This window comes from Glandiceps talaboti, chromosome 15 (assembly GCF_964340395.1).
Source record: "Glandiceps talaboti chromosome 15, keGlaTala1.1, whole genome shotgun sequence".
Classification (NCBI taxonomy): Eukaryota; Metazoa; Hemichordata; class Enteropneusta; family Spengelidae; genus Glandiceps; species Glandiceps talaboti.
This window is the reverse complement of record NC_135563.1, coordinates 17,627,594-17,651,717: the sequence shown is the minus strand read 5'-3', so window position 1 is coordinate 17,651,717 and position 24,124 is coordinate 17,627,594. Positions and strand designations below refer to the sequence as shown.

Below are 24,124 nucleotides of genomic sequence, written 5' to 3'. Positions count from 1 at the left end.
CTCTCCGTTCTGTTGTTTCGGCTGCTAAAACACCTGATTTGCATATCAAAATACGAACATGCGCTATGCGAAGGCGGCGGCGGCGCGCTTCATGCACTGGCGACTTGCTTTTCAAATTGCACATCATGTGTAACTTTATTTTGTGCACTTTATCATAGTTTAGAGACCACGTTGGCATCTAGACTATCTTTTTGTTCATACTCGATATTTGTTTGAAAAATTTCCAAATACAAAAAATTAACAATTTTATAATCAAAGTTTAGCAAGAACACAGAAAAGATGAAAAGAAGTTTGTAAGTCTCAACTTCACATTCCTTGTAAATGAATATGTTACAACCATACGACTATTGTAATATATATAAACTCACAAGCACATGAATGTGATACTGAACATGCAAATACAAAAAGAGTGTTGTATTTCTGTGCCTGTGTTTCTTTCGGGGGGGGGGGGGGGTGTTAAAACCATAGAAGAGATTCTACCATATTGTGGTGTGGAAAAATGTACATAGGACAGAGCCAATTCATGGTGCATTTTCAGTGGCCTGTCACAATTTACCTGCAAAGTACAGTAGTCATTCAATATGCAGGTGAAAGGTGGTTTTCTGTTTGTTGACAAACACGATGTATCATGTTATGATTACTTTGAAAATTCTTACCCAACCAAAAGTGTGATCTCCAAATTCAATTTTGCTCATCACAGTTCACCTAGGGGAAATCACTAATTAATACTGTCTAGGTTTTTGTGGCATGGGACCCCAAGGTGCATGTCTGTAAATCAGACAAATTTAAATTTCTCGGACAGTCTAACACATTTCATTGAGACCAAGAAATTTATTTTACAATTTCTTTACATGTCATACACAAATGAAAGTAAAGATTTCTTGTTTTTTTCATTTTTCTTTATTCATCATTATTATTATATATGTTACATACATTTATTTATTACTTTTTTACTTGTTTACCTACATAATATACATATACCAAATATCAGAGTAATCAGACAGAGTCTACATAGTTTACATGTACTGATTATCATAGTAATCATCCAGGGTCTAGATATCATATACATAAGTCACTTCACTTTCCAAGATTATGAGTGAGTTTCTATGTGACTTCATTTCCAACTATGTCATTGAGGCAGGGGATGAAAATCTTTTTAAAAATACAGTTCATTTAATTGCAGTTATATGTTATATCTGAGATGTGTATCAACACATCCACGTATATATTCACAGCAATATATTCACATATCACAAATATCTCTGTTTGTACATGATTAAAATTGACCTATATTTTGTAAGTAAATAGATAACATGAAAAATGAATGATAACTACACATATGATATACTAATACATTTATGGATAAAAGTGTTTTTCTAGATTATTACAAAAATATAGAAGTAGAAGTGAAACGTGAATCCAAATATACATTTGTGTACCAAAATTATACATTCCTGTCTAAATATGGGCATTTGTGTATCAAAATTATACATTCCTGTCTAAATATGGGCATTTGTGTATCAAAATTATACATTCCTGTCTAAATGTGGGCATTTGTATACCAACATTATACATTCCTGTCTAAATATGGGCATTTGTGTACCAAACTTATTCATCCTGTCTAAATATGGGCATTTGTGTACCAAAATTATACATTATTGTCCAAATATGGGCATTTGTGTATCAAATTATACATAATTGTCCAAATATGGGCATTTGTGTGGTAATCTACCCATGTGAGGATGGATGACACCCAGATCTAAAGACTAAAATGTCAATATTAAGGCTGTGATACTACTCTGGCAATCGGGTTCTTGGTTTACTAAACAAGGCACAAACAACAACTACCATTGCGACATATTGATATATGCTATTGAATGGATATTGATTTAATTGTACTCACAGTAGGGTGACATTTTTTAGGACTTCCAAACTCTTGCAGTGTACATTTTTTGGGGACTTCTAATGTTAAATTATCTTGATCACAGATAGCATGTGTATACTGAGGCATGTAATAACTACATTTCTTTCATTAGTCTAGTACAAAAAAATATTTGTGACATGTGTGTAGTAAAAAACAACGGTAGACTTTGTGATCAAATTGATAAAATACCTTGCTGGGTCCTGAGTATGAGTTCTGTATCAAAGTTGGTAAGAGTAGAAAAAAAATGTACACTACTGTGGCTAAAAATATGCACCAACTTTGAAAATTACAAGATTTATAGAATTTAAAAAGATTTACATGTTCTAGACAAAAGATGTAGTTAATGAACTCTTAAAGCATAAGTACAAATGGAATAAATTAAAAGTATGGAAATAAACTGTCTTGACACACCTCCATTGAATATTATCTTCTAAAAAGTCAAATTCACCATGTGGACAAATGCAAAATAACATTTTCTTAGGTTTTGACAGTTCTAGTTACATTTAAACCCACATTACTACATATACCCCCGGTATTACAGTACCTGAAGTTTGAAATCTGTTTAGTATATGCATACAAATATCTTAAAAGGTCTACTAACTGACTGTATTTTCATGTTAGACATGTGAGTCTGTGATTCCTAAAATAATAATTACTAACTGATCTGCATTCAATGTGTCTACTAGTATGGAAGAATTTGACTTTGGTGTATGACATGTATTGTCCTACTGTGGTAATCTGAGTCAAATCATCAGAAAAATCATGACTAGACACAATATTTCATGCTATTCTACACAAAGTGATTGGTCAATATAGTCATGTGACACATTTCCAAGTGCTGATTGGTTAACAGCCATGTGATATTTTTATCAAGTGTTGCCATTCTCCATGTGCTGCTTAAATTTGGCAACATAGTCATGTGACACTTTTTCCAAGTGCTGATTGCTCAACACAGTCATGCACCATTATTTCCAAGTGCTGATTGAGAAAGTCATGTGACATTTTCCAAGTATTGATTGGTCAGCAGTCATGTGACCAAACATAAGCCAATGAAATCTTATCATTTCATCATTTTGTAAACTGAATGAATTCACAAGAAAGGTAAATATGAAAATTTTCAATATGTTAATGAATGGTGTTGACACAGTTTTGGAACAGAAACAAGCAAAACATTACAACCAAGAAATTTAATTTTGATCATGTGATCAGAATTGAGTTAGACTATCTTTACCAACCTTATAACTTATTTAAAATGTGTTTAACAATACAAAATGAATACAATGCTATTAACACTGGAATAGAACACAACTAACTAGGTTTACTTTCACTAAATATTTCTGGTATGTAAAAATAAAGGTGCTGTACATTGACTAAAAAAAAGCTGACTCTATGGTTAATTAAAAATGTGGTGTCCCTACATATTTAGATAATGATAAAGTAAAAACAAACTACTACATATCCTCATTAAGGTAACATAAACACTTAAGTGTAGTAACACAATTTTAATAATTATACATTAATTTATTACACTGGGTTACCTGAGACATGTGGAACACATTTATATGCTGTAAATAACAAATAAATCTCAAAACATAACAAGGAAAACACTTATTAATCTTTCAAATGACAGAAATCTGTTTATGTTATCAAGGAATATTCTCCATCAACTGTATATGGATGTGTGGATGTAATACAGTCAATTAGTGGTATATGGCAAATACTGCCCTCTAAGGTACTATATGTAAATGTCTTTTGTTTTTCTCAATCCTCCTCATGAAACATGAATAGTATATATACAGTATACATTAACCAATATACATAAGATATGTACATCAATATGTTTACATCTGTTATGAAATAGCTATCACTCTTATCTGTCTCTGAGTTTCTGTCTGTCAGTTTCTGTCTCAGTTTTTCTGTCTGCATCTCTGCCACTCTGTCTTTCTCATTTTAATAGTATGTACAACTGTGTCAGCTTCAAGGAAAGTCTAAAGAAGTCTACTAATTCATTATTTGTTATTCAATAGATTCACAATTTTAAACAAATTTCATTATTTTTCAAAAACTAATCTTCCTATATGCATATAGTTAATTAGTTATAAATACAACACATAACACCAACGTGAAACGTTTACTGTTTTCACAATCGTTTACAGCATCTATATCAAGAGTAAAAGTACACTGTTTCATCTGCTAATTGACCACATTAGAAAGGCCACATGCTAGGCTTGTAAATAAACCAATGGAAACAGTATACTTTTACACTTGATATGAATGCCATAAACGAGTGTAACACACAGAGAAAGTGCCTCACTTCAGTATTACGAGTTGTACAATTTGACAATACATACAATTCTAGACTGTATTGTAGCACAGTTCATCTAGGTATGAGTGTTATAAAACTAGCAAGGATTAAAATGCCTTCTTGATGACATATAAAATTACTAATATATTCACACTCTTTACATCAAAATATTACAACTACGGTAATTCTGTGATAAAAGGACAATTCACATCATACTCCTAGCACAAGATTTTGTATGCTTTCAGTTTTCATTCTGTGAAAAACAGTGCATATACTTTTATACTACAGTGATATCAAACTAATGAAGAATCTAAGCACTGCATCACTTGTATGTTCAAGATGTCATCACTGTCATCAACTACATATACATGATGACGTCAATGTTGTCATCTAAGTGTCCAAGATACATGATGCCATCATTGTCGCCATCTAAGTGTCCAAGATAAATCATGACATCATTGTCGTCATCTGAGTGTCCAAGATACATGATGCCATCATTGTCGTCATCTAAGTGTCCAAGATCTCATTGCCAGTATCATCATACCAAGACCAGTCAGCAGTATCCAGGGTCTCTATTGTTGGGTTACCTTGTAAAAATCCTTTATACATGTATTTGTTTCTGTATTTCATCCCTGAAACAAATGAGAAACACAACTATTACAGACGATATGAAATATCACAGACAAACAGAAGTACCATAGTATTGACAAACACAGGTATCACCGACAAACACAACTATTACAGACGATATGAAATATCACAGACAAACAGAAGTACCATAGTACGGACAAACACAGGTATCACAGACAAACACAACTATTACAGACAATATGAAATATCACAGACAAACAGAAGTACCATAGCACAGACAAACAGAGGTATCACAGACAAACACAATATTACAGACGACATGAAATATCACAGACAAACAGAAGTACCATAGTACGGACAAACACAGGTATCATAGACAAACACAACTATTACAGACAATCTGAAACATCACAGACAAACAGAAGTACCATAGTACGGACAAACACAGGTATCACAGACAAACACAACTATTACAGACAATATGAAATATCACAGACAAACAGAAGTACCATAGCACAGACAAACAGAGGTATCACAGACAAACACAATATTACAGACGACATGAAATATCACAGACAAACAGAAGTACCATAGTACGGACAAACACAGGTATCATAGACAAACACAACTATTACAGACAATCTGAAACATCACAGACAAACAGAAGTACCATAGTACGGACAAACACAGGTATCACAGACAAACATAAATACCATATTACAGACATACACAGGTATCACAGACAAACTGATGTATTTGTAAATTGCTGACAAATACAAGTTTTACAAACACAAATATCACAGACAAACACAGATATCACAGACAAACACAGATATCACAGACAAACACAGATATTACAGACAAACACATAAATTACAGAAAAACAAAATATCACAAACAGATATTACTGACAAACACACTATGTAATAAACAGTTAATAAAATTGACCTGTACATACATATAAGTATACTCCTGGACAACTGCGAAGGGGTGGGGTGGGGGGGGGGGATAGACCAAGTTGTTTGCTTTGTATAATCAACAGGGAATAAAAGTGACCAATACATACCGGTACACACAAATGGATTTCTGAAGTATTTTATTGGAATTGGAGGGGCAGGGGAGTTTTTTGCTCTTATTAAGTAATAAACAGTAAATAACAGTGACAATACAAAAACGTGTATTTCTGGAGAATTAAGAGGTATCGTGGGTCTTAGTTTTGTGTACTAAACAATGAATAACAGTGTCCAACACATTTATACATACACACAGGTGTATTTCTGGAGAATATTAAGGGATGGTGGGAGGGGGTTCTTAGTTTTGTGTACTAAACAGTGAATAACAGTGATCAATACATACACACAAGTGTTTGGTGATAAGGTGGTGGTGATATTAATTTTCAGATTCAACTATCTTCTTTGTCCTGCCACCCTGAATCTCTAGCAAAAAACTTTTGAGTACTATGTTTATCGTGTAGTTCCTTGAATCTTCTCTGTTCTTCCTGGTCTTCTTGCTGTAATTATACGAAGTATATAGATATCAGTTAAATTCCTTTTTTTCATCAAAATATTTTTTTTTCAGTTTCAGCTCAAAATACAACATTTGTAAAATCTTATGTTCCGCTTGACATATGACATGTTAAAACTTTGGGAGTAACTTTTTGTTGTGTACTATAGGTGCTTGTAGTATTTTACTTGTCTGCTTCATGTATAGCCTTTGTAGATGTTGTCTCTAATTTCAAGAAAAAATTGTCCATTTGTCAAAAACTGTACTGAACTCAAAAAAACACAAAAATGTAGTAGTTTAAATTCTGAAGACTTTGTCACATTGAATATTTTGGCGGGAAATCCACTTATCGTATGATGGCATAACTTAGAGGCTATTGATGTAGTTTCTCCTTTCATGAAATTATCGTCTGCCAAAAAACTGGTAATGAAATCTGTAGTAAAAATTCTGATGTTTTTACACAGAATATTTTGGCGGGAAATGAACTAACCGTATGATGCCATCTCATGACAATGGCCCTTCCTTCAGTCTGCATTGGTTGAGAATACTTCATTTGCATAAGTTTCCGTTTATCTGGTGACACGGCTTGTTCTATGACCAATACAATCTTAGCCCACTGAAACACAATTATTAGATAGCATATAACTTACATATCATTATATATGATTTTCCAATAGTTTTCTATGTTCAGTGAGGAAAATATGACTGACATAAGGGGCCTTGTCACTACAAGTTGAAGATGAGTAGTGATAAAACCCTGATGTAACAAGTGTTTTCCAGCTCAAAAAAAGAACATTTGAGAAAAATATGAAACCATTATATCTGTGTAAAGTTAATTTTACACAGAAGAAAATAAGTGATTCTAAACATTTTTGACTTATTCTTTAAGTACCACAGAACTCATCACATAAACACACGTTCGTCATGACACAGAATAACCAAAGCAAAATTCTGCATTTTGTGTTCAAATGCATCAACTTGGCCTTATGCGGTATAATGAAAGATGTTCAAAGGGGATAATAAATATGGACTTTGTGAAATGTGACTCATCATACCTGTCGAAGCCATTCCTTTCTAGTTTCAGCTATCATAGTGTATGTGTTACCCATCATAGCAATCAACATGTTGATAAGTAGTAGAGTAACCAGGACCATATAGATCACAAACAAAAACTACAAAACAAAAATAAAGCAAAGACAGATCAGTACAATTAGAAATATTAGATATTGAATTTCAGATTATTTTATTTCATTCAGCCACAGAAAACACAAGGGACATAGGGGGCCTTGTCCCTATGCATCAAACGTTAGAACCTGAATGTCATGAGAATATTCTGGCAAAATGTATTGGAGATTAATAGTTATATCTGCACAAGTATATAGTATGTATAACTGGGGAAAAATAAATGCAATTACTAAATTTTTACCAACATCCAGGCAGCACCTGTGTTGGGGCTAAAAAGTAAAATAAATACATGTACCAACCTTTGCCATATTTTGATGTCTTGTATCGTTAAATGTTTTGTAGATATCACCAAATTCTCCAAGTGACATTATAAACATCCCCAAGACAGCATTAACAGGATGACTGAATAGCGAATCATCAGTTCCAATGTAGATGAGGTACATTCCTACAAACAAACAAACAAATAGAGAATCATCAGTTCCAATGTAGATGAGGTACATTCCTACAAACAAACAAACAAACAATCATATAGAGAATCATCAGTTCCAATGTAGATGAGGTACATTTCTACAAACATACAAACAAAAGCACATGGAGAATTGTCAGTTCCAATGTGTTCTACTAATTCTAGGTACATTCCTACATTACAAACAAACAAACAAACACGCGCGCACACACACACACACACACACACACACACACACACACACACACGCACTCACACACACACACACACACACACACACACATGTGAATCACCACTTCCAATGAAGATGAGGTACATTCCTACAAACAAACAAACAAACAAACACACAGAGAATCATCAGTTGGAAAACTACCAAAATACCCAAGTATTCATAGTGGTATCAAATACTATGACAAATGTTGTACTTACCTTGAGAGAAACCAATCAAAAAGACAAGATAAATGGCAAAGAACCTCAGAAGATCACCTCGAATCATTTTATATATCATCACCACAAAAGGTCCTACTAACTTGAAGGGCCTAAAAAACAAAACAATTTTGAGTTAGTTTGAATATCCTTTTCATCATTTTACTCCTGACACACTATAAAAGAGAATTGCTACTTAGAGTTAAAACATTTTTTAGAAACGTTTTTTTTGAAAAAAATGGGGGGAAAATGTTGACATGAATACAAATTGTCATTTACATCTGTGAACATTTATTCTATTGTTGATCTGTCATGTTATGATGGTATGGATTTTGATTCTGCTAGAAATTTGATTTTCATTTATATATTTTAATCTATAAGCACATAACATGCTCTGGCCATATTCTACTTTAATTAAAAAACTGATTTACATTATTGAAAAAATTACACGAGAAGTGTTGTCTTTTTGCAACTACATTTCTGACAATCCCAGTGAACGTCATAGCATTTAGAAATTGCAACCTTTGACCTCTGGTAAACAATGCCAATGAATCATGGGAAATACAAGAAGATAATGAATCATGGGAAATACAAGAAGATAATGAATCATGGGAAATTCAAGAAGAGCTGCTCTGACATGTTGAAAATATTAAAATTTGAATAATCAGCAGTTTAAAAATACAATATTATCAGTATTTATGATAACTCGTTGGAGTTTGCCAAATGTTAAAGTTAAAAAAACTCAAACAGTACAAACAGTTGAAAAATTGAATATTGAAAACATAGTGACCTCCACAAAGAGGCTGCTTTTTTTAAATACTTGTCTTCACCTTCTAAACATGAATGATTAGTACCCTGAATAACAGTTGCTTTTAAATTCATTTCTTCATACAATGATAGAAAGTGATATTTTCCCAACAAACTCACCTCAAAAAGAAAAGGAAATATGGACAGGTCATCAGCATAGCTAGTATCACCATGATGTCTTCATATATGGGTTCACATGTAATACGACCAGGGATGGCAAACAGTATACAGAACAGCGAGCATAGGAAGACTGCTTTGGCTGGAGCATTACGCTGTCAATATCAATGATATATTGTTATTTGGTGTCAATATCAATGATGTATTGTTATTTGGTGTCAATATCAATGATGTATTGTTATTTGGTGTCAATATCAATGATTTGTCATTATTTGGGGTCAATATCAATGATATATTGTTATTTGCTGTCAATATCAATGATTTATTGTTATTTGGTGTCAATATCAATGATGTATTGTTATTTGGTGTCAATATCAATGATTTATTATTATTTGGTGTCAATATCAATGATGTATTGTTATTTGGTGTCAATATCAAAATATATATTGTTATTTGGTGTCAATATCAATGATATATTGTTATTAGCTGTCAATATCAATGATGTATTGTTATTTGGTGTCAATATCAAAATATATATTGTTATTTGGTGTCAATATCAATGATGTATTGTTATTTGGTGTCAATATCAATGATGTATTGTTATTTGGTGTCAATATCAATGATGTATTGTTATTAGCTGTCAATATCAATGATGTATTGTTATTTGGTGTCAATATCAATGATGTATTGTTATTTGGTGTCAATATCAATGATGTATTGTTATTAGCTGTCAATATCAATGATGTATTGTTATTTGGTGTCAATATCAATGATGTATTGTTATTTGGTGTCAATATCAATGATATATTGTTATTAGCTGTCAATATCAATGATGTATTGTTATTTGGTGTCAATATCAATGATGTATTGTTATTTGGTGTCAATATCAATGATGTATTGTTATTTGGTGTCGATATCAATGATTTGTCATTATTTGCTGTCAATATCAATGATTTGTCATTATTTGGGGTTAATATCAATGATTTGTCATTATTTGGGGTTAATATCAATGATTTATTGTTATTAGCTGTCAATATCAATACAATTTGTCATTATTTGCTGTCAATGATTTAGGATATCACTCGGACACGGTCTTGAAAATACACATAGTTTTTGTAATTTTTATATTAAGATAAAAGGTAACTTTTACCACTTTCTCTGGGCTGTGCCTGCTAAAGGCCTAATTACATAGATACAAGTAATCACTGGTACATATGTATTGTAACAATAACATAGTACACACTCACCAAGTTAGTAAAGAGAAAATTCCTCCAACCTTGGAAGTACAGTTCTTTCGCATAATATATTAAGAACAATATTGTTCCCAATAAAGCGCCAACTTCAAAACCTATACGGACCTAGAAGTCAACATAAATACAAGAAAAGTAAGATGAAATGAACATATATAGATATGTAAACATTGAATAGAGTAGATGTGGCCTACAATGGAGTCAACTCAGCTGGGGACTGGATAGGACAAAGTTTGACCATGTTCATGGTTGTTTTATTTGATGGTAATAAACACTTAGGAGTCATGAATATTCATGTTCTGCTATTAATTATGCATGTCTGCTGACTCCCATGAGACAAAGCATGCCAATGGAAAGGTCCTACACTGAACAATGAATGAGCAGGAAGTTTCAACTTTTATTTTTCTCGGCAATCATGTGCACTGTAAGTGATGTAAAGTTATGAAATTACTCTCCAGAATGCAAACTTTACAAAATTTGCTTCCTGAAGTCACCTTCCCTTTTAAAGCCTGTTCATTACAATAAGGACTAGCTGCAAATGAAAAAGGTTTTGAAACTGTTTTTTGTGAGATATAATGACTTACTCATAGTATCACACAACCCTCAGGCCCAGTAGTTGATCACTCATGTTTAATTGTATTTGTGTAGCTGTACACATGATATAGTACAATAAATATAATCATATTGATTTTTGGGTCCACACCCAAAATTCAGCACTCCAATATGATCACGATTTCAACTTGTCACTGTACTACTTAGGGATACAACCGACTCCTAATTAACATGTACAATGTCTAATTATTGGTATTTGAACTATTTTCAGTGGTTGTATTGTTGGTTCTCTGATTGAAAAGATAATACTTCAGTTACAGCTAATGTAGCTTTAATGTTACAAGGGTAGAATGGAATGAAAGAACTGACCTGGTTCTGTAACGTGTGATGATACTGTAAATAACAATCGTTGTAGACTGTTTTATTTACAAATTGACTGGTACCATTTATTGTTGTATTCACTTCTTGTACTGTGGGATACAAATCCTGGAATTAGGAAGAAAGCATAAAAAGACATGTATTAGGACACAATCACATATAAAAGTGAATATTACTAGTACTTGCTATTCCTTTTGTGTTTTTCTAAAAAGAAAATATGAACAGCGTTTTGGAAACTGAGAATGTTTGTAACAAAAAGATTGATTTGGAAACTAACTTTCACCTGTTTTCTAGTCATAACAAAAAACAGTTACATCAAATCAAGGAAAGTAAGAATTCACAATAGTCTATAAATGTAACATTACCCGTCCTGGCCGGAGATAAAATGCTATTGTGAGTTCCACTAGATAAAGTATAAAAAAGGCAGCTCTTCGAAAGAAGCGATATCTGGCATAATGTTTCCATTTCTCTTTTAATATGTTTACAATCAAACCATCCATCATATCGAGATTTTCATGTCCAATCTAAAAAAGTAAAAAAATATAAATTGACAAAAATCGTTAAAATATGTCATGGAACCTGTTATTATACATGCTAGTGGAATTATGGCATTAGTGGATGGACTATCAGAGAACTAAGAAACACAAACTAAAACTACTTTCATGGCATGTTGACAGAATCCATCAGTGGACAGACATTATTGTAGTTACAAGTTTTCTTCCACCTCATTAAAAGGTTTGACAAACAAACCACTTGATTATTCAAGATGTACAAAAATACATCTGCATTTCAAAATTCATGACATTTTCACTTATAAACTGTATGTTCTTATAAGTTTTCTGACAGTGGGATGGGTTAAAATCACTATCTGATTCTGTAAATTGTATGTAGCAAACAAAAGAATAATTAGGTTATTTGGTTGAGGGCACCTACCAAGGTGGGTAAATCATTAGTTTTGAGCTAGTAAAAGCTGATGTGCATTTTGTGCATTGTACTTCACTATGTCTTGTATGATGTTCAGAGAATGAACAAAGATAAAGTTGACTTAATTGTTTTGCTACACATACAAATAATACTATACCTGGTTGACAATGATGTGTAATGCCCCTTTGTCATTGATCTCCCCATCTGCATGAATACTATCAAGTCCATTCAAAGCATACGCGGCACAGGTCACATTACCATATATCCAGTACACTTCTCTCTCCAACTCCAAGATATGATCAAACATTTCCTTTCTGGCTAACTTAGCTGCCAAGTTCAATGGTGTCAAACCTTGTCGGTTGCGTATGTTTGGTGTAGCGCCCATTGAAAATGCTAAATCATACATATTCTGAAAGCAAAGAACATAAAAAAGAACTTGATAAGATGACAGGTTTTGTGGCTGTGACAATTTTTAAAACTTTTGTAATAACATATGACTGTACAAACAGTACAAACAGAAATTAAAGTAGACTGCACCTCAGGGACAAATTTTCATGAAAATCTAAGTTTTTAAATCCATTCCAAACTTTGACATATGAAAGTTAATTCCTGGTCCTTTTGAAATAACTAATAAAAGAAATGTGAATGTTCAAGTTCTTGCTTGTTCTGAAACTTACATTAAACGTAAAGTTGACTACTTGTTTTGTCATATAACAAGATAAACAGTTGACAAAGTATTTATCAGAAGTTATCAAGCAAGGCCCATAATCACTTCAAGTTCAGATCGATGCCAGATCCTTATTGATATGTGAAAGTGAGTGAAACCAATGCATTTATCTGTTTTTACTAAACGATGTGAATTCACGCAGTATCCTTCCTCTTTAAGATCAACCCAGCAAAGGTTCCAAGCTGCATACATACTGTCTATTATATCATGCATTAGCCAGGTTGAACAAAATAGTACAGATTCAGGGAATATATACTTCCTGGTCGTTCTACGTCATGACAATGCCGTCCATGTCACAACAATGCGTGTCTACTTCACTGATTCTGCTGTGTTTGAAATATGAGTCAAAACACTCAAAATTGCCATTACTTTCCAAGATATGCTTTGATATTACTGGCCCTGGTATAATTATGTTATTCTCCAATATTTTTCTTCAGTCACATAGAAAATACTCATGACCTAAGGGATGTCAATATGAGTCTAGCGACTCAAAGTGACAAGGGCCCCTTAGGTCACTCATATTTTCCTTGGCTGAATGAAGTGTTTACCTTCTTGTTATGTATGACAGTCATGTGTAAGACTGTGTTACCATTATTATCCTTCATGTTAGGGTCACCTCCTTTCTCTCTCAACACCTTAAAACTTTCTTCTTGATCAAGGCACGCAGCAAATGCCAGAGGATACTCTCCCCAATAGGTGAGTCTAAAGTTTGAAAAGGAGTTTGAAAAAAGATCATTGAAACACTATGGACAAATATGCAAAATATCTCTGATGTAATTTTTTTCCTAAGTCATGTTCAGGACTATACATGTATGAGAATAAACTATCACCCACTCATGCAGACATAATCTAGGTTTTTTCACCCAGCTCCACCCATTCATGTTCAAAATTACATGTACATGAACTCGCTCTTCATAAAGTTTTTTCACTCATTTCAACCCATTCATATTCAAAATTATATATGTGTACAGAACCAACTTTGTCTGCAGCACTCTGCAGCTGCGCTGTGCACAGCAATGAAATTCAGTACTGCATGCAGCGCTGATATTCAGCACTGTGTACAGCTGTGAAATTCAGCACTGCATGCAGCGATGATTTTCAGGACTGCATGCAGCTATGAAATTCAGCATGGGTACAGCGATGATATCCAGCACTGTGTACAGCAGTGAATTCAGCATTGTATGCAGCGATGAAATTCAGGACTGGGTGCAGCGATGATATTCAGGACTGCATGCAGCGCTGATATCCAGCACTGTGTACAGCAGTGAATTCAGCACTGTATGCAGCGATGAAATTCAGCACTGTGTACAGGAATGAAATTCAGCACTGTGCTCTGCAGTGAAATTGAGCACTGCATGTAGTGATGAAATTCAACACTGCACACAGCAATAAAAATGATGTCTGCACACAGTGATGAAATTCAGCACTGCAACAGCACCGACCTGTCTTGGGCACAACAGCGCTGAAGCAGCACTGCAAGAAATGCTAAAAAGATTTTCCCTGTGTACATGTACATAAACTCACCCTTCATAATCTGTCTTTTCGCTCACTTCAACCCATTCATGTTCAAAATTACATGTTCGTGAACTTTTCTGGTCCTCTGGAGTAAAGAAGTTACCACAACATCTCTCATTTACCCTTGCTTCATGTTTCATTAGAAAGTTGACCATGTCAGGATCTTCATTCACCAATGCCATATGTAGGGGTGATTCACCTGTAATAATCAACACCAATAAATTAGTAATGCAAGCAGTCACTTTTATTTCAAGTGTCCAATACCAAAATGGACACTGGTTCTTGAGGGAAACACTTCGACTAGCAAACTATACTTATACTATATGCAGGTAAGGTTTATCAAAAAAACCCAAAAGATTTTACAGTTTGGCCACGAGGGAAATATTAAGTAACAACCTGTGGACAAAAACAATCTGTGGAATAGGCTAGATTGCTTTATTTACCTCTGTTTCCTTCATTTATTGTCATTTGTTTTCAATTTGTTTCTTTTTTTGTTGTTGTTATTGTTGTTGTTGTTGTTGTTCTTGTTGTTGTTGTTGTTTTCAAGCGTGAGCACCTAGTTGAAGCTACAGGCTTCCAACCATAGACCCGTCCACCAAAGTGGCGGTGAAGGGGTCTATTTTTCAACTTACCATAATATTCTTCTCCAAGATAAATATCAACTACTAACTTAGGGTAAGCTTCAACCAATTTTTTGGCAAGTTCATTATGTACGCGTGAGTTATTTAGCAGGCAAATATGTAGAATAGTCTCTCCAACTGTTCCTCTTTTGTCTATATGCCAGCATACATCTCTCGCACCATAGTCTGAAAAATAGATAAAATTGACAATCTCAACATTTAGATACCATACCTAGAGATGTGAACACTTTGAAAGACCAGTCATCAGAGAAATAAGAATGTATACATTGTTTATGGTTCCAAAAATTCATTCAAACAGCGGAATATAATCACTTTGGAAAAGTAAATTAGAAATTATCCTGACATTTTATCCCATTTATTACTGACCTCGATCATACAATAATTATGAATAATGTTTAAGGGGAATGCCACTCCAGGAAATCAAGACATCACGTACAACTATTTGCAATTTCAGAGAAACATCAAGTTGATCTTGTGCATTTATAGTGTACCTTTGCTATAAGCCATTGCATCATGGGAGATAACATAAATATTGTATTCAATGGTTGAACACTGAATATTCATGAGTACAAAATGCTATACACTTCAGTATGAAACAGCTGTCATGGATTGGAATGAGATGTCACACTACATTTCAATGTCTAAAGATACATATGATACCTGACTCCATTTACTTAAAAGTAACAGTGATAAAGTTTGCTTTTTTAATCTAGTTTTGAAGTGACTATATAGGTTTCATCTGAATCTTTCATTACACACTGATGACATCTGAAGGATTGAGAAGAAAACCATGTAGTCACATTGGAACTAGATTAGGTATTACTTTATCACCATTAATACATTTATTATTACAATGTATTTCTTGGTATGAACATAACAATATTTAACTTTTCTCAAGTATTGTGACTGGATATCAGCTACGACTGTTTCAATTAGTCACCATCTGAAGCATACTTAGTATATAACGTTGTGGTTGAATATGATGATTAATAATCTTTTGCATTAGTATATTGATCCCTTCTTTTCAATTTTTTGTTTACTCTGTCTTGCTGATTTAAAGTAAAGGAATGAATATTTTTCTACAACATGTATATGGATTAATAAATAGAATTTTAGATTTTTTAAAATAATAATTATAGTCTAAAATGGCAGACACTATATTCGAAAAGATTTATAACAATGTTATCATGGCAATGAAGACATTTAGACATGTATCTTAAATTTACAGATATATTTTTTAGTTATCTGTGGTTTTAGCTGCTTCCTCCATATTTTAGTGTTTGTTTATCGTTCTACACATTTTAGTTCTGTTGCGTAATGATACACGTTCATCTGTTCTGGCCAGAAAAACACAAAACCCTTTCAATGACACTCACCGTGGTGTTCCGTTAAGGTGTGCAACGACACTGAATTACTTCGCAATATGTGTGACTTCTTCGTGTTTTTGACCTTGTTTTTCTGTCGTTCATCGTTCCTTCGGCTTATTAGGGTCGTTATTGGTATTCTTTCCGTTTCTTTACCCTCATTGTACAAATACTTCGGCACTTCTCGCTTGATTGCGGCGTCAATCTCTTCGTGATTATTGTCTCGCAATGCAGTTCGCATAAGATCGACCAACAACCCACCACCTTTCAAACTAGCCAGACTGTACAGTTCTTCAGCGGTTTCGTCACTCTGTTGATTAACACCCCCTCCTACGCATTGAGCGTCTGCTCCAAAATCTACTGGCATTGTTGTAAGAAAATGTGTATCTTATTAAAAAGATCGCGAACAGGACAACACTGCTTCACCACTGCAGGACTTTCACTTCATCTGTGAGCGGCCATTTTTAATGTATGCAAGGGATTTGTGCTTCCGTATCCAAGATACGAGATCGAGAAAGCAACGCGCGCTACTAAACTAGCCGCATTGTAGATACACAGATGTAAACAATGGACGGACACTAATGGGGATTTTTTTGAAGTCTCAAATCGTGTCCTGTCACTAGTAGTCTCAAATGGGCTTAGGCGCGTTCTCATGATAAGGTTATCACTACATTTACACCCAAAAGAACACAGTTGTGTTTGTAATGTGTATATAGAACGTAGTGTTTCATCATGGAAGTTGGGGGGGGGGGGGGGCGTAGTTTTAGACAACAACAAATATAATGTCCGTAAGGGCACCAAATTCCAGATACATATAATCCTAAATTGGAAGCTTATAAACAGTTCAAACCGTCACCTTTTCAATAAATATGAAGCGTTCATACTCTGTTACCGTGCAGGCGAATAAAGGAAGGCACAATATTGCGATGGGAAAGTTATTCATTGAGATTGAAAATTAATCAACTTCGATTTCATTCTGCATTCAAGAATTTCTTCTACATCAATAGCTTTGACTGTTATTTTGATAATCTGACGCTATACACTTTTAAAAATATCGTCCCAATTAAATAATAATATCAACTGGTTCTAAAGTACTGTAACATGACTCCGAGCCTAGAAAGACGAAGATAAATATAAGGTCGCCTGTAGATGGCAGTATACTTAACCAAGTCGATTTCTTCACAAAGGTAAAAAAAGGGGGGCAAAATTACGGTTGTTTGCAAGTGTGAAAACGACTTATTACATAATGGTTGCAAAATGTCAGTTACTTTGTATTGCCAATAGCAACACGTGCCCATGGCTCAAATAAAACCATGAAATTCAGAAGGGATTTTTGAAATGATATAAAAATATATATCTGAAAAACTATGATACAATGAAATAATAACGGAAAATCTGTGAGGGTTTTTTCAATATACATTCATGCCTTTGAACGGCTTCCCATAAAACAGTTCAGTATTTCTGATAAGTAAAATTACCTCAATATATTGATCGTTAATTGTGGTTATTTATTACCTGTATTGATGTCCGTTTGCAATAGCATGGACACTTGTTTGTAATTATACAAATTGCCAAGTAGTGGGATATTGAGTGACACAAGGTTTGGCCACTACTAGTTCTGCTTGCAGACAGAGTATGGACACGATACCGACAATGTCTTTCAATAGACGGAGAAAGAGAGGGACACAGTCAGCATCGAGTCCCGACTTACTCCGGACTAGGTCACTACTTGCCTATACATATTTCAACGACTATGACATGTCAAATTAATTGTGAACATGTGTTGTTATTGTTATTGTTGTTGTTGTTGTTGTTGTTGTTGTTGTTGTTGTTTACAGTAGATTAAGCATACTATTTTGCAAAGTTTGATATTTTAATACATATATATTTTTTAAATTATTAAAGATGACACATTTCAGATTTACAAGAAAAAGGTGAACCTTATTTATCCGCAGAGAGCAAAGATATATGTATCTTTTATTCTCGTTGCAAGTCAAAGCCTATATTTTTGCTGACGCAACGAAAATGAGGAGGCATTGTTTGCAATCATAGACCCTCCACCCACGTGGATGGAGGTCTATGTTGCATTGAAGGGAGCGTACGTCACGTGTGGTGGTGTTACCGTTGCCGTAAAAAGGACAGTGATTTACGACGATATGTGGAGATCAAGATCCTAGCAAAGTGTTTTAACCCCAGCTTTGACCTCAGGAGAGTTGAAACCCACGGGGCTCAAACTGATACCAAGGGTGAATTGCCCTCTCAACTACTAGTATTACTCATACATGCCTTATTTCTGGTAATGAAATACCAGAAATAACCCGTAACATAAATTACCCAGGAATTTCAAAAGTGCGAACGATCTACTGAGGAATATTTTGTATATTTGTCATCGTATTTCTGATCAAAATAGAGCTGATGACTTGAACTCAAGTGTCCGTCAACTTCGGACATGAGGCCCTGACCTAACATATAGACACCAGACATTGTCCGTGCCGAGGATATTCATAATTTAATTCACTCTAGAGGTTCAATTTATATATATATATATATATATATATATATATATATATATATATATATATATATATATATATATATATATATATATATATATATGTACATCAACATCTCCTGACGAGTGATTTACTCACGAAACAGGCTTGTAGAGACGAAAAACCCGACTTGATTTTCTTCTACCCTCAACATATACTCCGCTCTGTGTGCAGACGTATCGAGCACTGTACTACGGACAAATCTTACCACTGACTTCATATATATATATATATATATATATATATATATATATATATATATATATATATATATATATATATATATATATATATATATATATGACATAATAACACATTCATTCATTCATTCGTTCGTTCGTTCGTTCGTTCGTTCATTCAATTGATCGATCAATCAATCCATCGATCATTTGATCAATCAGATTTATATCTTGAGAGCAATAATCCGTTCAGTAGCGCTAAATAGTTATAGCACTGTAAGTTTCGGTGAACAAATGCGTTTGAAAAAATACAGGCTAGAGGCTTGATGGGTGTCAGTTGGCAAGGGTATCCACAGTTTAGGAGCAACGTGCGAGAATGAACGACCTCCATAGTTGATGTGTCTGTAATTTGTTGTTGTAAGCAGATTCTTGTTTGTACAACGTAGAATGCGAACGGGTACGGTGTGTGGCTAAAAATGTACCCTGGAGTTGAGTCATGATTGAAAGATGATATACTGTTAAACTTGATGTGTTACTTATCTTGCCATATTGGCAATTACAAATGTGCAAAGGACGTGGGAGGAGTACCATAACGATAGAGCATTGCTACCATACTAGTATTATAGCATCGTCGTAAACCACAGCCTCGTTTATTACGACACCTTCCAACAAGACGCCCCACCAATTTCGTTATTTCGCAGTTTCGCGGAAGGAATAACGGTTCTGGTTTGTGAGAATGGTCTAATCATAGACACTGTCTATGGTCTAACGTAACCATGTGATTTCTCTGAAAAAGGGGCGACAGAAGAACCAACAAAATGGGCAATTTTTCTCTTTTTTCTTCATCATTTGTCCCAACATTCTCTTCATTTTTGGTTTGTTCTTCTTACATGCTAACATGGTTACTAAGTTATTGTATTAAAACACCATTAGCTTTAGAAACTGCCCACTGACACTAGACAGTAAATCGTTGTATGATTCCATGACACGTATTTACAACATTTAAAATCGTATCATTATGACAATGTTTTAGTGAGTGTGACAATTGGAGTACTTTCCAAGTAAACTAAATAACGTGTAACCATTCACAATAAACAGTAAAAAATGTGGACTTAGTCCGAATTACGCATCGTCCAAGATACACCTCTTTGTGGCAAAGGTACTGAGTGTCTTGCTTTTTTCGCAGCCAAGGTGGAATATGAATATCATACCCTGGCATGTGATAATAGAATGAATTCCCATATTGCACCCTAAAAGAGAAGTAAATTAAAATGCATACTTAGTAGACAACTTATACATAGCGACAACAACTGTACAATACATTACATTTTGCGTTGCTGCCATCCATCTACTAATCAACCCAATACGTAAATCTAATTAACGTGTATTTTTCCCATGTTATATGTAAATGTTATTCCAATGTCTATTGTTAAAGTCAAATTTAAACTTTTAAATCATCATTTCCCGCTTCGTAATGAGGCCCCTAAAGACTATGATAATTCTTCTCTTTCATAATACTTTAACAAACCAACCACAAGTCCCATTATAAGTAAGGGGTGGAATTTCTGTCTGAACTTGAGCATTGTGTGCAAATAATCAACATGAAACACCGAAGGCAAGCGTGAAATTAGTATGGTATTCCTGCATACCTGTGGTTTCTTACTGCTGGCAAAATACCAGGATTCCTCCATGAACTGCTATCCCAGGGATTGTTATAATACTTAAATTTCCATATATGTAAATATGCTACTCCTACATACCGGTGGTTTCCCTGGTCTGGCAACGTACCAGGATTCATTCCTGAACTACTGACCCAGGGACTGGGCCCATACCAGGAATTACTTAGTCATTTGTATAGCATTTACATACATCATGGAGGTATACTAGTAAGTTCTCCCTTTATTCTCCTCGATGTATATATGGGAGCGGACTGGTACTACAATACTAGTAATTTCAGAAACCATAAATGATAAAATGTGAATATTTTAGTAAATTCTTATTTCTATAGTCATAAAACTTATGCATAACGTCAAAACATCAAATAAATATCTTTCAAAACTGCAAAGTGTATCAGATAAGGTGTTCTCGGCGCAATTGGAGAATTTGGAAAAGCTGATATTTCAGTCGTGAACCCTTCCTCTGACAAAGTGATTGCTGAAGACATGTATGGAAATAAGAACCCTTGAAGTAGCATTTCAACAACTTTAAGCAAGAGTGGCAGGCCAAACTTACTCTTGATTTGAACAGTTTCCAAGATATCTGCTATAAATTTACATTATAAACTGTTTGCGTTTATATGATTGTAGTAATAAAGTTATTATTTCAAATACATGAGGAATTAGTTAGTTAGTTGGTTAGTTAGTTAGTTAGTTAGTTAGTTAGTTAGTTAGTTAGTTAGTTAGTTAGTTAGTTGGTTGGTTAGTTAGTTGGTTAGTTAGTTAGTTAGTTAGTTAGTTAGTTTGTTAGTTAGTTAGTTTGTTAGTTAGTTTGTTTGTTAGTTTGTTAGTTAGTTAGTTAGTTAGTTAGTTACAATAGTTAGTTAATTTCAGTAAAACAACAAGATCGGCAGAACAGATGTCAGTCAAATAAAAACTGGTACAAATTGTTGAATCCACAAAGTTAAAGACTTGTTGAATAAATATATAATATTGTGTGAGATCGTTACAAAATTATGATAGATCACTTACACTGCTGTTGCGTTGAATTTTCAAGTTTATTGCTCAAAATGTTGTCTCAGTCAGTCGATAAATTCGAGCCATAAAAGCAAGAACTCGTGAACATCGTGACATTTGAGATATTTGAGGTGAACTATCCAGACGAGCGCTAAAGGATTAAAGATCGTTGAAACTATTTTACGCGTTGACTGAATACACGTGTAGTGTGCCTTCGTTGCATTCTGTAGAGCTACTGTATTTTATCATAACACCACATCAAGAGGCGCAACTCGTGTTTTAATAGGAAATTGCAGTGTCAAATATAATTCATTAAAGGGACACGTTCTACAACTTCATAGTTCTTGGCCATGTTGATGGTTATTTTTATTCCATCATATCTTTATATTATTCCAATAACTAAAACATATCGACTTTTTTTTTTCTAGAAACTGGTAGAACTCTCACCGCGTAAACTTATACAGATTTATAGAAATTTAAAAACTCTCGATGAGGTACGTAGCCATTTCATTATTGCGGTCCCAACTATCTCAAACACGCTGCGTTTACGTCGGTTTACGTCGGTTTACGTCGGTGTATGTTGTATTCTAATTTTGAAGTATTAGCACGAGTTGAGTTTTTGTAGGTTAGTTGGCCCACTTATATAAAACCATATTTTACCTTTGACAATACTAGTTACCACCTGCATAAAAGAACCAAGCACTAGTTGAATGTGTAGGCTATTTGACCCACCTATATAAAACTGTAAATCAAACTCTACTAAACTAGTTTTATATTAATGCCAATGCATATTTTCCATTGCACTGAAATTGTATTCTAAGTTGTTAGCATACTGGATAGCATGGTAATGGTAACTGGATATTTTTGTACACGTAGAATAAAATACGTCATCGAACTGTTTATGTAAAAATCCTCAATAACAGTTTTGAGTTCTGCCAATAGCAATTGACTCAGTAAGTAGAATACAACCGAATACAATTATCCAACAAAAGGTATACCAAAAAACGTATAACTCAATTTGTACCCCCGAAACATAAAAAGGGACCTCGGTTACGGACTGTCTCAGGGTCTTTATCACTCTTAATATATTTACCCGTCATTTCACTGAAACTGTGAAGGTTCTTTTGGTCTGTTTATAATCCACGGTATTATTAAACATAGTAGGATGCATAGTATACAAACAGCCATTACAGTAAAGCTGCCTGCGGTGTGTTTAGTACAAACTATAGGTGGATACAAAGAATGTTGCACCTCAGCACTGTTTATAGCACACCGCGTGGGTGGGTTCGTCCGCAATTTCCTGAAGGTGGAATCATACCAATTATTTTCACATGAGACTTGAAGGACCTTTTAATTCGAATATTGTTGTCTACATTCCTTCCCCTGTCTAGTGCAATCCACGTTTTAAGATTGATGGGAGAATTGAACACATGTCTGGTTTTATATATCTTTGACAATACTAGTTACCACCTGCATGAAAGGACATCGTCGTATTCAAGGTTCATGTCTGTCTTGCGCTGGGTGTTATTGTACCTAGATAAGCATTTTATGTCTTCATGTCCAAAGTATCTAAACTTGAGACTAAAAGCCATCGTAATGCATACAAACCATTCAAACAAACAAACGTTGTTTTTAAAAAATGACTTTATCCTATAGAAACTAGGAGTAGTCAATCTAAAACAACACAAATCCTACAAAGTAGCTTTTAGTCGTTTTAATCCTTGCAAAAACACAGACTCGTCAAAGCAAGCACTCATCCTAAAAATCGCGTGCTAAGCAACACTATACTTGTATAGCACTGTTAGGTTTTCTGGAGTTTGTTTTGTTAATTTCACCGTATTCTTGTGTGTGATAATCTCCTTGCCATGCGTTTCCAATTTGTCAAAGGACTCAGTCAACAACAAAGTTCTTTCCAGAGGGCTAACTTCATCCGAGGCGTTCTACCGACAGGACTGCGTTTGTAATAGACATACTATGTGAAAAAGTAAATTATACATGTTGACTATTGAGCGTAGGTCAAGAAGTTGACACGAGATTTACTCTAAG

General features: G+C 34.2%; 1 protein-coding gene across 1 annotated transcript; it reads right to left on the bottom strand.

The window, feature by feature from the left end:
- Positions 1-4,674: 4,674 nt before the first annotated feature.
- On the bottom strand, positions 4,675-17,042 carry LOC144446283 (transient receptor potential cation channel subfamily V member 6-like). Its single transcript, XM_078136032.1, has 15 exons — positions 16,688-17,042; positions 15,303-15,476; positions 14,680-14,869; positions 13,704-13,857; positions 12,586-12,837; positions 11,870-12,028; positions 11,496-11,612; positions 10,572-10,682; positions 9,328-9,479; positions 8,404-8,513; positions 7,808-7,953; positions 7,379-7,495; positions 6,814-6,939; positions 6,177-6,330; positions 4,675-4,861 (listed from the first exon to the last, which is right to left on the bottom strand). Exons 1-14 carry the CDS (start codon positions 17,040-17,042, stop codon positions 6,223-6,225), a joined length of 2,271 nt encoding a protein of 756 aa, XP_077992158.1. The 3' UTR covers positions 4,675-4,861; positions 6,177-6,222.
- Between the last annotated feature and the right edge of the window lie 7,082 nt (positions 17,043-24,124).

Bases quoted from the DNA above. Each gene is read 5' to 3' on its own strand.
- LOC144446283 (XM_078136032.1), bottom strand. From the start codon at position 17,042: ATGCCAGTAGATTTTGGAGCAGACGCTCAATGCGTAGGAGGGGGTGTT. The intron at 13,858-14,679 runs GTGAGTTTATGT...TTCAAACTTTAG, and splicing joins GAAAAGACAGATTATGAAGG to ACTCACCTATTGGGGAGAGT. The intron at 12,029-12,585 runs GTATAGTATTAT...TTACTTTTTTAG, and splicing joins TACACATCATTGTCAACCAG to ATTGGACATGAAAATCTCGA.